The following is a 12,715-nucleotide window of genomic DNA, read 5'->3' as shown; positions in this document are numbered from 1 at the left end:
GCGAAGGAGTCACACGCCAGCCGTGGGAGCTGGGTGTTTTCCTTCCTGCCTTTTCGGTCTCCCTATGATCTCCAGCTCGCTTCTGTGGCCCTCTCAAATAGCCATTAATTAGAGCCTGGTAATTAACTTTCTGGTTCAAGTAATATTTTGCAAAGGAATTCCATTAAAGAGTCAATTTGCATATCCTCAGACATGGGACCTGGAAATAAGCAGGGTTACTCTGGGAGAATGTGCAAGGCCTCACCCACAGCACCCCTCAGGCCTGGCACCCAGGCCTGCACTCTGCAGGCACCTACAGGCACGAGGGCATTCAGAGGGTGGCTGTGCTGATGGCCCGGGGATATGCTGAGCCCTGGGAGGCTCTTCCCAAGAAGGCAGGCGGTCTGTTCACAGAACTGGCCAGCTCAGTGGCCACACGCCCAGACAGCAATTGCACACACGCACACAGATGCGCACATGTGAGAGCGCACACACAGAACATGCCACGCACACGGCGAAACAGGATGTATGTAAACACACACGCACATGCCGGTAGACACGTACACATAAGAAAACAGACACAGTAAGAACGGTAGCCAGCACTCATTGAGCGCTTAGAATGAACCGTATGTCCATATTCGACCTACAAATACAGCCACTTCATGTGGTCCAGCCCTACATGAAGCGCCAGGCCCTGTTCCAAACGCTTTACATGCGATTATTCACCTCAGATGCACAAGGACACTTAATATACGACGCGCACACACCTTCACGAGGGCAGGTGCGTACCTGTAAGACATACAAAACCACGCACTCGTGGAGGTACACATGCCTACAGACACTTGTACAAAAAAAGGCTTCTCTAGCTTTTAAAACCCCAGGCTGGGGCTGATCACATTCTCACTAGCTAATTTCCACCGTTCCTAAAAATATTGCCCAGCTCAGATCTCTGGAAGATACACGAGGGAGCTGCAGATCTAAAAGGAGGGCGATAAAAATGAGAAAGCAAAAATAAATTGGTTCTTCTCCAAGTCTGGGTCATGTTCTGTGGCTTTCCCCTCCCTCTGGAGATGAGGCTCAGAATCATGTGCTCGTTAGTGGGGCTCCAGTCAGCCCTGCCCCAAAGGTGCCCATGGGGATCCAAGTACAATGCTGCAGCTGGGTCGGGACGTGGTCATGAGGCCTGGCTTCTGTAAGGGTCCCACCACCACGCCTTTCACCATGTGCCTCAGTTTCCCTGAGTCTAACAGTCCCTTCACCACCTACCTATTCTGCATGGTGAAAGACCTTTCAAGGTGCTGTGTAAACGCCAGGCCTCCTTATGATAATTATCGGATTAAGAATTAAATCTGATTCCCTTATGGCGAGGAGAGCAGGGGAGGGGGGAGTTGGGAAGCATTCCTTGCAGGTAATTAATGAATTCCCGGCCATACCGCTTGGAAGACAGAGACCCATTTAACAAAGATCCACCTACGTGAGGCCTCTCAGAGCTGAGGAAGGCCAAACAGGGCAACTAAGACTCCTGCAAGGGACTTGCCAGAACGTTCAGAAGGCAAAGGACACGAACAGACAAGACTCAAAAGCAGCAGCACTACTGGCCCTTAAACTCAGGAAAACAGCGTTCAATCACTAACAAGCAAGAAATGCAAACAACAAAGCAATGCCATTTTTCTGCCTATACAAATGACGAAGACTGTGTTAATGACGACACCCAATGTTGTTAAAGGTCTAAGGAAACAGGTGAGCACCCTCAAAAATCACTGGGGGGGTGTAACTTACTACAGGCTCTCCATGGGAGGCATTTTTATCAAAAACCTGAAACTCTTCATATTCTTCGACCTAGTAATTCTAAGACTTTACCTCATGAGATCAATCACAGATGTAGATAAATGATGCATACTCAAGGATTAAATACCAGCACCATTTTTAATAAAGAAAAAATAGACATAACCTAAATGCCTAAATTACTAAAAACAAGTAAGGCCTGAACATCAGATGGAACAGTAAACTTTACAAGTCAATTTTTAAAACACATATAGTAGAGGTTTGCTTTCCCAGGTGTAGACAAGAACCAGGGTCATTCCACTTGGCTATTTCTTGCATTCAAAGTAGTAATGATCCTCTGTGCAGCCCCTTTCACCTTACGAGGGACAGCAACATCGAGTATTATTTCTCGAACTCAGAATAACACTGCATGATTGCGTGTTATTATTCCCACACTGCAGATGAGAAAACTGGGGCTTACCAAGATGAGGGGCCTGTTCGCCACCAATATTAACTACCACTTACTGAAAACCTAAAACACACCTGTCTAACCGCTCTCGCGTGTTATAACTTATTTAATAAAATTTTAGAAACATTTAAGAAACGTGTAAGACCCAGTGTGAGTTGCTAAGGAAACAGTACTGAACAGGACAGACATTTTCTATTAAACACATGCTGAATATATTAATATCATTTCCAACGACACTATTATCATCAGACCCATTTTGCCAATGTGCAAACTGAGGCTCAGAAAGGTTAAGTGACTTGCCCCAGGAATGCCTGGCTTCAAATCCAAAGATCACATACTTCCCATTATTCGCAGAGACTAAGATGCCCAATCATCTCAACATCACCCAAGGGAAGGCAGAGAAGGACCAGGCTCTCCCTGTCTACAGCAGGGGAGGGAGAGAGCGGAGAAAACCCAGGCCTGGGTGCCCAGCCCTTCCTGCACCTACTGTCAACAGAAAACAGATTCTGTCTTCCATTTTTTCCTGTTCCTCATCAAGCTTCCTCTCCTCCCACCAAGGAATGCCTCACCCAAAGGGGGAGAATTGATTCCTGCCTACTCAGGGCCAGGTGAGCCCCCGGTGAAAGCCCCCTCCCTCCACTTCCAAATTATCTCCCTCCCTAGTCTTACACTGCCTGGAATCCTACCATTAGTAACTTTCAGGTGTGGGAACTCCAGGCAACACACATACTCCCTGTAAGGGAAATCAATCTCTCACTCCACACATATCAGCCTTGGGTAACTGCACCTGGGTTGCCCGCCTGTGTGGAGGGCCAGAGTCACCCAGATACAGTATCAGCGAGAAAAAAAAATGAGGAAAGCACAGTATTGCCAGCTGACCCTCCTAGGTACTCAGCAACATTAATAAATAAATGAGTGACTTGGAAATTATCTTCTGGGAAGGCAGAAGCACCACATCCGAGATCGCTTTTACCAACATTAATACCGTCTTGTAAATGAAGCAGGAACATTTCCAGCCTGCAAAACAAAAGTGCTTTTGCCAGCACACCTTTCACCTGGAAAGCCTCCGAGCGGCATTCATTTCTGTCATCCACGGGAAATGATTACCTGTCCTTGGTGCTTATTTCCAAAACCTCCAAAGGAGAAATGAGCGTTGAGGGGTCCAGTGATCTTGGAGACCGACTGGGAACCTCCCCCAGGCTGTTTTCAGAGAAGTAAGTACAAAGGCTCAACCTGTCCTGTGGCCCTCGGGGACCCCAGAGCCCAGTTGTGCCCACCAAGCCCTGGCTGGCTTGACCCCAGCCTCACAACCAGGCATCAGCCCTCTCCCCGCATCAGCCAACTTCAGCGTCTCCACACCTGGGGCAGACTCCTTTCCCAAGGAGCTGAAAGATCCCAGAACGGAGCTAACTGGATGAGAGAATCCAGAGGAGAGAATCCCGGCACACACAAAAAAAAAAGCTCCCAGATGAGAGAATCCCAGCGCAAAAAGAAAATAACGTCCCCAGCACAGAGAGCATGCAACAAAGCCGCTTCAGCAGCCATAAAGCAGACAGATTCATCCAGAGTCAGAACCCAAGTGGCCGCCCCCGAGTTCCCTGTGCTCCTTCTCCCCATGAGGCGGCCACGGGGGCTCACATCTGCCACCCTAGAGGCCCCCAGCCCCCTTCCCGTGCCCATCTCCTCAGTGAGGCCGCTGTCTCTGCACTTGCCCCCTTCCCAGGGAGAGGCACGGCAGCCCAGCGGGGTCCCATGAGCCAAGCCAAAGGCCGCCGTTCTGTCTTCCCAGCCTTCAGCAGCACCACCACCCCACGGCAGAGCGGGGGGAGGCGCCTCTCCACTCACCCAGCGTTGACCGTGAGCTTGGGGGTGGGGGTGGGGGTCGCCAGAGTTGGCTTGACTCACTCAGCTCCAAACAGGGCGAATCCAGGGACTGCCCCAGGGAAACACCTGCCCAGCCATCCCACCAGCAGCCGCTAAATCTACTTGTCGGCGAAGCAGCACACCAGGAGACCCCAGTCCGAGTAAAGCCCGCTGCCGCTCCAAGGCTGGACAGGAGGGCTTCAAACTCAGTCTCTCTGCCTGTCCGTGGGAAGTCTGGGCTCCCTTCCTGGGCCAGAGAAGCCACCAAGCCAGATTTTGTTTATCGAAAATTAATAAGACAATTCCACACCACTGTCAGTGACGTTCTGCTCCAACCGCTACCATTTACCACCGCTTCTAGAAACAGACTTGTAGTCTTACTCCCTACCCAACCCCATCCGTGCCCCTCCGGCATGTGGCAAAGCTGACCCGAGGCCAAGCTGGGCAGGACCTGCTCCAGGTCATCTCAGCCGGGCCCTGACCTCCGGCCAGGGCTGCCAGCCGAGCGCTCGCCGGCATCTCCGTGCAGGCTTCCGGCTGGAGGGAGGTAAACATGGCATGCATGCTGTCTGCCCCCAGGAGGGCAGGCACACTCAGAGGCCGGACCGCCTGCCGTCTCTCCTGTTCCCCAGACACCCACACATGCACACAAAACTGGGTACGTACACGAGGCCCTGAATGCGGGTGCAGAGGGTCCTGACCCCCACCAAGGAAAGCGCAGAGAAGGGCATGTTCCTGGGGAAGAAAGCCAGAGGAAGGGGCCGGGCGGAGGGAGGAAGGCAGCAAACCGGGTGGCCTGCCGCCCAGACAATAACAAAGATGGGAACCGAGATTTTCAAAGACGCAGTGGCTGCACCCAGCGCTGAGCTCTGGCCTGGCTAAATCTTCCTGCCAGGGCACGCCTGGTCCCCTGGGGCACCACGGCCATCAGAAAAAGGCTGAGGGTCCTGCCTCGGGCTGGGCTTGGCAGCTGGGGCAGCAAACCAGCTGCAGGCAGCGGGGAGGATGCATTAGAGAGAGCAGCTCCGGGCTGATGAAAATTAAAGGTCTAGTAATTCTCCTGGAGAGTGGAAAGAGTACTCTTCGGGAAGATGCTAGGGGTCAGTTAAACAGTCACTCAACCTTGGGCAGGAGTTGGGCTATAACTTGTACTCCTCTGCCTGCTGGAACCAAGGGGGAGGGGAGAGAGATTTTCATTCTACCTGTGCCTCCCTCACAGGGAGTGCCAACTCACCAATCATACACAGGGGCACAGCCCTATGAAGGAAGGCAGATGCCAGGGGCCTGAGATGCTGGGGCTGAATGCCGAAAAGGTTCCTTGCTGCCTGCCCGTTCTTTCTTTCACCCCCACTTAGCTGAGCAGGAACACGTTCTAACTGGCACCAGAATCCACCACCATGCTGTGCCCAAGCAGAAAGGTGCTGGGGCTGGCACGGCTCAAGGAGGGGGGGACCTGGGCCCCAAGAGGCTGTGTCTGCCGGGTGTCCCCGCAAGCGGACAGGAGGGCTTGCCCTTGCGAGGTGAAGCCGGCTCCTTGCCAGTGACTCCTGGCGGGCTGAGCCACCTCCTCTCTCTCCTCCTCTGCCCCACAAGCCACCTCCCCTTGGAATTTCCACACCTGCTCCTGGCTTGCCCAGGAAAAGGAAACAGGGAATAGGAGACACCCCTGGGAGTGGAGAGGTGAGGGAGGGAAGCAGCTGCCCAGGGCTGGAAAGGATGAGGCCCTTATTCCTTGGCCTCAGGCACTGCCCGCTCTGCTCACCCCAGCCCCCAGCGGAGCACGCGCCCTACTTACAGCAGATGTGCCCCCTAAGCGGCCCAGCCCCCTGTTCCTCCCCTCCAGATGTTCACCCTTTTCGTCACCGCTGGGTTTCCGCAAAACCCAGCCGAAATGCCTTTTGTATCGGACACTCAAGGGCTCCAGAGGCAGGGGATGGATCCTGGGGTGGAGGCGCCACTTCTGTCCCCAGCTCCGGGCACTGTACCGCCCGGGAAACAATGCCCACCTCGGCGAGGCGAGGCAGGACTTCTCGGCGAGGGCACTTCCCTCCCGGCCTCGCCCCGAGGCTCGGGCGCCCGGTCCTCACCCCTGGGGGAGTGAGAAGGGTCCTCCCGTCGCGCCCCGCCCCCGTCCGAGATGGCCCCACAAGTTGCCGGAGGGCGGCGTGGGGTGCCCTCGCGCTTTCGGCGCGCCCCAGCCCGGCTCTCGCTTTGTCCCCGCGCCCTCCGGGGCGCATCCCGGGGCGGCGGCGCGCGGAGGCCGGGCCGGCGGCGACGGCGGGCTCACCTCTCATTGTCCGCGGCGGAGGCGGAGGCGGCGGCGGCGGCGGCGGCGGCGCTCCGGAACCCCGGCAGGATGTGGCGGAAGCTGTGGTTGCGGTCCAGCTTGGGCTGGCTCTTGGTGCGCTTGATGGAGCCCTTGAGGCGGCGGCTGAGGAAGCCCTGCGCGCGGGGCGACAAGAGGGGGGAAGGGAGGCGGGGTTAGCGCGGCGGCGGCGGGCCCGGGACCCGCGCGGAACCCGCGCCCTGGCTCGGGCGGCCGTGCGGCCGAGGGCGGGCGCGGGCTCGGGCTGGCCCCTGCACCTCGCGGCCCGCGCCGCCCGCCCGCCGACCGAGCGCCGACGGCCCGGCCCGCGCAGCGCGGCCCAGCCCACCCCGCGCCGCCAGCCAGCCAGCCAGCCAGCCACGTCGCCCCCGCCCCGTAAGCCGCTGTTGCCATGGCGACGCCGAGCCGAGCCGCGCCGGCCGCTACCGAGGACGCCCGAGCCCCCCCGGGCGCGGGGGCGGGGAAGCCCCCGGGGGCTGAGGGGGCGGGGCTGCAGAGGGGCGGGGACCCTCGGGGGGCCACCGCGGCAGCAGCCTCCTCAACTCTTACAGTAACAAGGTCACACACCGCCACCCACCTGGAGGAGTCCACGCCCCCCTCCCGGTCCTGGATTGCCAAAGCGCCTTCCTCCACCCGCGAGGTCGATGTTCTCAGCCCGGGTAGTACAGATGGGGGAAACTAAGGCTCTGCGAGCAGGCGTCCGGTCCTCTGGGGAATGACCGGCTAGCGCAGCTCCTGGTAGTACCCTGGACCCCTAACTTGTGCGTCTTTCCTTTCGCAGGTGACTGTCACAGGCCCTCGGGGTGGAGCCCTTTGCCTGGAACCGTTGTACCCCAGCAGGGGCAACCACCTTGGGGGCAGGGTGACCTAGTATCTAGCTCAAGGAGAGGCCGAGGGGCTGAAGGGTTTGCCGAGTACCCCCACTGCGTGCTTCAAGATTTGGAGCCAGGTCTGAGGGAAGGCTGGATCTTCCCTAGAGAGACTGCTGCCTGCTGGCCCATTCATGACCCATGGCGGGTAGGGGTCCATTCCCGGGAGGAGTATGACAGACCTCAGCGGGGCCTCCCCATTAGGCCATTCATGCATCTATCAGACTGCGCTGGACTCTGAGACCGGAACCTAAGCTGAGTCCAGCCCCCAGAGCTCCAGGTCTAATGGAAGAGACAGGGAGGAGACAGCGTTCAGTACAGCAGGTTGAACCAGTCTACCCTGGGGTAGATTTGGGGGCTCAAGGGGCCACAGCCTGGGGTGTTCTGGACTTGGTACCCTCAGGCAGTTGGAGGGAGAGGAAAACTGCAGGAAGAGTGATTCCCTGTGGGTAGAGTTGTCGGAGAGGGATTCTGGGGACTCACCCACCCCAGCCTCAATTCCAGGTGATATAAGGATAGAAGGGAATGAGATATTAACTCATTTTAGAGTTAATGTCGTTCACAATCTGAACACCATATTTCATCCGTCACACAATAAAGGGTAGGCTTGGTGGCCCTCTCTGCTCTGGGGGGAGAGTTGGACATTTGCTCTAGTCTACGCCCTTACTGGATCTGTCCATCTCTATGGCCCTGGCACCCAAGACTGATGAGAGCAAATGTTGGTTGTACCCATCATCTCATGTCACCCACACAAACAGAAATGACAGAAAAACATCCCTTTCTGCAAATGAAGAAACCTTGCAAGGACACACAGCTCTCAGACCTGCCTAATGTCAGAGCTTTTCCCATAGGACCCCCCTCTTCTGCCCACCCTCTTCAAGCTTTCCCTTTTCCCATCTTTCTGCCCCTACTTTTTCCTCCCCCTCAATCTCGCCCATCCATAGAAGGCTTATCCCTGTGGCCACCTGTCAGAATTCTGCACATCCTTCAAGGCCCTTCTTCAGGCCTTCCCAGGCAGTGGAATCCAAATGCCTCTCACCTCTACAGCTTGGTGTTACTCTAATCAGTTGCAGTTTAACAATTATCTCTTAGGGGTTAGGGACTACAGGAGGGACCCTCTTCCAGAGTGGTGACCCACAGACAGGACGAGGCCTAATGCAGAGGGACCACAAATGGTGGTGGGCCAGGGGGACAGCAGGCTCTCTGGGAGACACAGCATGAAGGCAGGGACCTGCACCCTTGAATAAGCTCTGGGCTCTCCCAACCTTGGCCTCTTGGCAGCTGTTGGGGGAGGAGGGATGCGCCTGGCTAACTTGGATGGGTTCTTCTCTCGCAGGTGTGGTTGTCAAGCAAGTTCCCCCAATGGGCTTGTACTTTTTATTGGTTTTTATTTTCTACACTGATTAAAATTTCACAATTTTTTACACTCTTGTGGTACAAAGAACCACAAAGCAGGTTTCACAATTTACGGAGCTCATTATGTAGCAATATGGACAGCTTTATCCTAATCCTGAGTTTAAAAAAAAAGTTTTCTTCCTTCTAAGAGGTTGAGTGGGACAGTATCCCTTCGTCTTCCCCACTCCCACCATCAAGGCTACACTTAATGCTCCTCTGATAAGCATTACCTGTAAGCATCCTTGAAGCCTACTCTGAATGTACCTCCCCAAACTGACCATGACCTTGGGGACTCAGACTCTCTATAATATCATTCATTCACCGTTTGTCAAGAGCCTACCATGTGCTAGGCATAGTGACCAAGACTGACATGAACACTATGAAGTGAGCAGTGTACAGAATAACAAAAGGACAGGGAGCTCACCTGTCCCCCACCTCACCACACATATCCACCATGGAGGACCTTATGTCCCCCAGAGGACCCAGCTCAGGGCTCTATATATGGCAGGCTTAACAAACGCTCATTATTCCAGAAAGCCACAGCTGGAAGGGGACTCAGATCCAAAAGACTGTATTACAAGGGTGAATAATGCCCAGACAGGGGAAGGTCTTTCCCAAGGTCACACGGCAAGGTTAATCAAAGACCCCAGACTCCAGTTCCCTGCCCTGCTTAGCCTCACAGCTTGCTTACTGACCTCCTTCTTGGGGTAAAGGGACAAGGGTGGCTCCTCGCCCAGCCCTGGATGAAGGGAGACGAGCCTTTTCTCCTGTCCCTTCACAGGCAGGTCCCAGGACATGATTTCTGGAGGCAGCTGCAGCCCTGAACTCAGGAAGAGGGAATGACTGGCCTTCAAGTCAGAAAATCTTGTTCTAGACCCAAGTCGACCTTTAGTGAGGGGCAGTGGGCAAATGACGTCCCTTCTTTCAGTAAAACAGGGCTCTCGAGGCTCACTGCCGTGGACCCCACTGACAGCCCAGTGGCTGAGAGCTGGGAGCCAGAGGCAAACAAATGGGGCTCAAATCCAGCTCCATAGACCCCTGGCGGTGAGACGGTAGGCAAGGTCCCTCACCTCTCTGTGAACTGGGTGGGGGCTGCAGTGAGGATTAAGTAGGACAGACAAAGCCCTGGATCCCCTCCCCTTCCACACCCCCAGGGCCTGACTTTATCCACCTTCTCCAGGAGGCCCTGACTACATACTCCAGCCCAGCTGATCACACTCCTCAGGCCAGCTGAAGTCCTCTCACACTGCTTGTGTTCAAATCTTAGTTCAGATAAACTGTGGGAAAATTACTGGACCTCTCTGAGCCTCAGTGTCCCTATCTGTAAAATGGGTTAAGGATGATACCTTCTCTATAGGGTTGTGGGAAGGATTAAATGAGGTAGGCTATCCCCAGTAAAACGGTAAATACTAAGCAACTAAACACAGTAGTTGCCAGCTTTATTATTATTATTACCGAGGTTGGCTCCGATATAGCCACCAATTTTTGCCCCAAGGAGGTATGTGACCACCACAGGTGGGAGTCTGTCTGGGCTCTCGGAGGAGCTTGAAAGCAAAGTGGCGGTGGGGACAGGGCTGGTGTCATGCCTAGTGAATGAATGAATGTGCTTGCAAAAATTATCCTGGAGCCACAGAATATCACTCGGTTTGGTAGTTTTGAACTCTTTTAAACAAGCACTTCTCTTCTAAAGCAACCTCCCAGAGACTCCGGAGGTTCAAAGTGCTCGGGCGGGTGGAGCCGCACAGGTGGAGGCCTCCGCCTTCATTCACTGGCGCCGGGTCTGATGGCTAAAGCTCAGCAAGGCGCCTGCACAGTCCGCGGGGAACAAGCCTGCCCCCTCCCCAGATGGCGCGCTGTGTCTCTGCTAACACAGCCCCATTCCCCTGCGCTTCTCAGGCAGCTGTGCCACTGTGCTTAGGTCAACTAAGGCCCCAGGGACTTTTGCACGAGGCTGCTGCCTGGTGTCACCACCCCCAGCCCTTTGGTGACAGGGTGTGGACAGCCCTTGTAGCCTCTGCCCACGTCCGTGACAGCTCACTGCCCGTGCAGATGTCCTCCCTCCCAGCTAATCCATGTCAATGGTCCAAGCCCCTTGGGCTTCCATCCATGTCAATGACCAAAGTGCAAGAAAAGTCCCGAGCGGAGGACAGAGGCCCATGGGGTCTCTGGCTTGCAGGACCCGAGTTGTCGGCTGCTCCCCCATCCCTATTCTCTGCCCCCACGCTGACCCCGGTCTCCAGGAAGTGCTGGGAAGCTTTCTCAAAGGCCTTTCAGAATTCCAGACTCGTGATTTCTCCATTCACCATTTCAATCCATTCCATGTGATGACGATGCTGATAAATTACCAATTTCCAGGCTCCTGCTCTGCCAGGTCGCTCTGCCCGGGGCACTCACGGAACACATCCGGAGCCCGAGCAGAGGGGTTGCCTAGGAGGACCCGATGCCTCTTATCAGGAATCCTCGTGAGGACATGTGCTTCAGAAAGATGTTTGTGGTTTTCAAGTGGGGAGACAGAGGCTCAGAGAATGTAAGCTGGGACTGTGGTAGAGCTGGGACTGTAACCAGGAGAGTTCTAGCCCCTGAGCAGGCAGGGCAGGGATCCTCTTACACATGCACACACGCTACACACACACACACACACACACACACGTGTCAAAGGCCAGAACGGAAGTGACTGTTCAGCCCCTCCTCCCCATGCCCCAGGTACCATGCTGGGCCTGGGGGAGAGAAGAAAGAAGGGAAGGTGGGCTTCTCCCTGAGTGCAGGGCTGTCACCTGGGGCTCACAGGTGAGGACCTGGCGGCTCAGGGAGGGGAGACTTGCCCAGTCCCATCCTCACGTATGCATCACTCCCCATCCAGGAGGCAGCATTTGGGGGGCCATGGGCCTGTATTCCAGCAACACCACTTGGGCACCTGGGAGTCACGTGTCACCACTGGTCTCACCTGAGTGAGACCACCTTCTCACCTGAGTGTAAAGCACTCGGCACCAAGCAAGGCACATAGTAGGTGCTCTACCAGCCCCGACCCCATCATCTGTTTGGTTCTGCACCCTCGATTCTGCTTTCATCACCTTCTCCCTTTTAACAAACCAACTCTGGGTCACTGCAGACGGGTGGGTGGGCCTGACCTGCGACAGTGCTCAGGGTGAAGGTAGAACCCCGTGGCCCTCCCTCGGCCCCGGACCAGCTTCTCCTTGGCGGCCGTTTCTAAGGCCTGCACCCAAACAGATACCCTTCCAAGAAGGAGGCTCTTTTAACAGGCGTGTCTCTCAATTTCTTTCTGAGGCTCTGTGCAAATGCCAAAAGCACACCTAAATAAACAGGAAAGGGGGGGGAAGATCCCCTCCAGATATCACCGCCTCTCTCAGCCCCAGGAGAGGAGAGCTGCCGGGCTCAGAGGCTGGCGGGAAGACCTGACACCTTGGCAGGCTGGTAGGGACACCTCACTCCACCCTGGCAGAGGCTCCAGGAAGGGGCTGGAGATGGTGAGGAGTCCTATGTTATTCTAAGATAGCAGCGTGAGAGCTGGGAGTGCCCAGAGCCGGCAGCCAGGCCAATGCCCGCATGATACAGATAAGGCACCCGAGGCCCAGAGGGCAGGGGGACTTCCCCAGAGTCACTGAGCAGGGCAGCGGCAGACCCATGGCAGATCCTAGGTCCCCTTTCTCCTTGCCCGGTGCTCTTTGCAATGCCAGAATGCTTCCAGAACCTCCCAGGCTCCCCATGTTTCCTCTTTCCAGGCCTCAGTCTTCCCATCTGTACTCTGAGGGCCTGGGTTGGGTGATCACCAAGCTCCTTTCCAGTGCTGGTATTTGATGATTCTCTAAAGCTAGAGCAGCTGCCTTTCACAGCTGGGCTCTCCCACGCATGGCACTAACAGTACCAGCAATTTCTGGGGCTTTGCTCGAGTCCTTCAGATGCACAACTCCTCCTGCCCTCTTCCCCTATCCTGGGGCTCTACCCTCAGCAAGCTGCCAGGCCTCCCTGGCCTCCTCCCCTGGGAGCTACACACCACCAAAGCGGGTCCCAGTTGGGAAATAACTCAGTAAC

At 55.6% G+C, this 12,715-nt stretch overlaps 1 protein-coding gene across 14 annotated transcripts in view; it reads right to left on the bottom strand.

Moving 5' to 3' along the window:
* The window catches only part of DAB2IP (DAB2 interacting protein), a 194,313-nt gene that overhangs the window by 76,648 nt on the left and 104,950 nt on the right, over positions 1-12,715 (bottom strand). For 13 of the 14 annotated variants that reach the window (XR_012332659.1, XM_073806523.1, XM_073806521.1 and 10 more), the window contains one exon: positions 6,363-6,517. The exons of the other annotated variant lie outside the window; for it this stretch is intronic. Coding sequence is in view for 11 of the 13 variants with exons in the window: in XM_073806523.1 (XP_073662624.1) it covers positions 6,363-6,517 (155 nt within the window). In the remaining 2 variants the exon portion in view is untranslated. The remainder of the gene's footprint in view (positions 1-6,362; positions 6,518-12,715) is intronic. 14 annotated transcript variants of the gene reach the window in all.

This window comes from Tursiops truncatus, chromosome 6, assembly GCF_011762595.2.
Source record: "Tursiops truncatus isolate mTurTru1 chromosome 6, mTurTru1.mat.Y, whole genome shotgun sequence".
Taxonomy (NCBI): Eukaryota; Metazoa; Chordata; class Mammalia; order Artiodactyla; family Delphinidae; genus Tursiops; species Tursiops truncatus.
The sequence above is the reverse complement of the archived record's forward strand: the minus strand, read 5'-3'. Positions and strand labels throughout refer to the sequence as shown.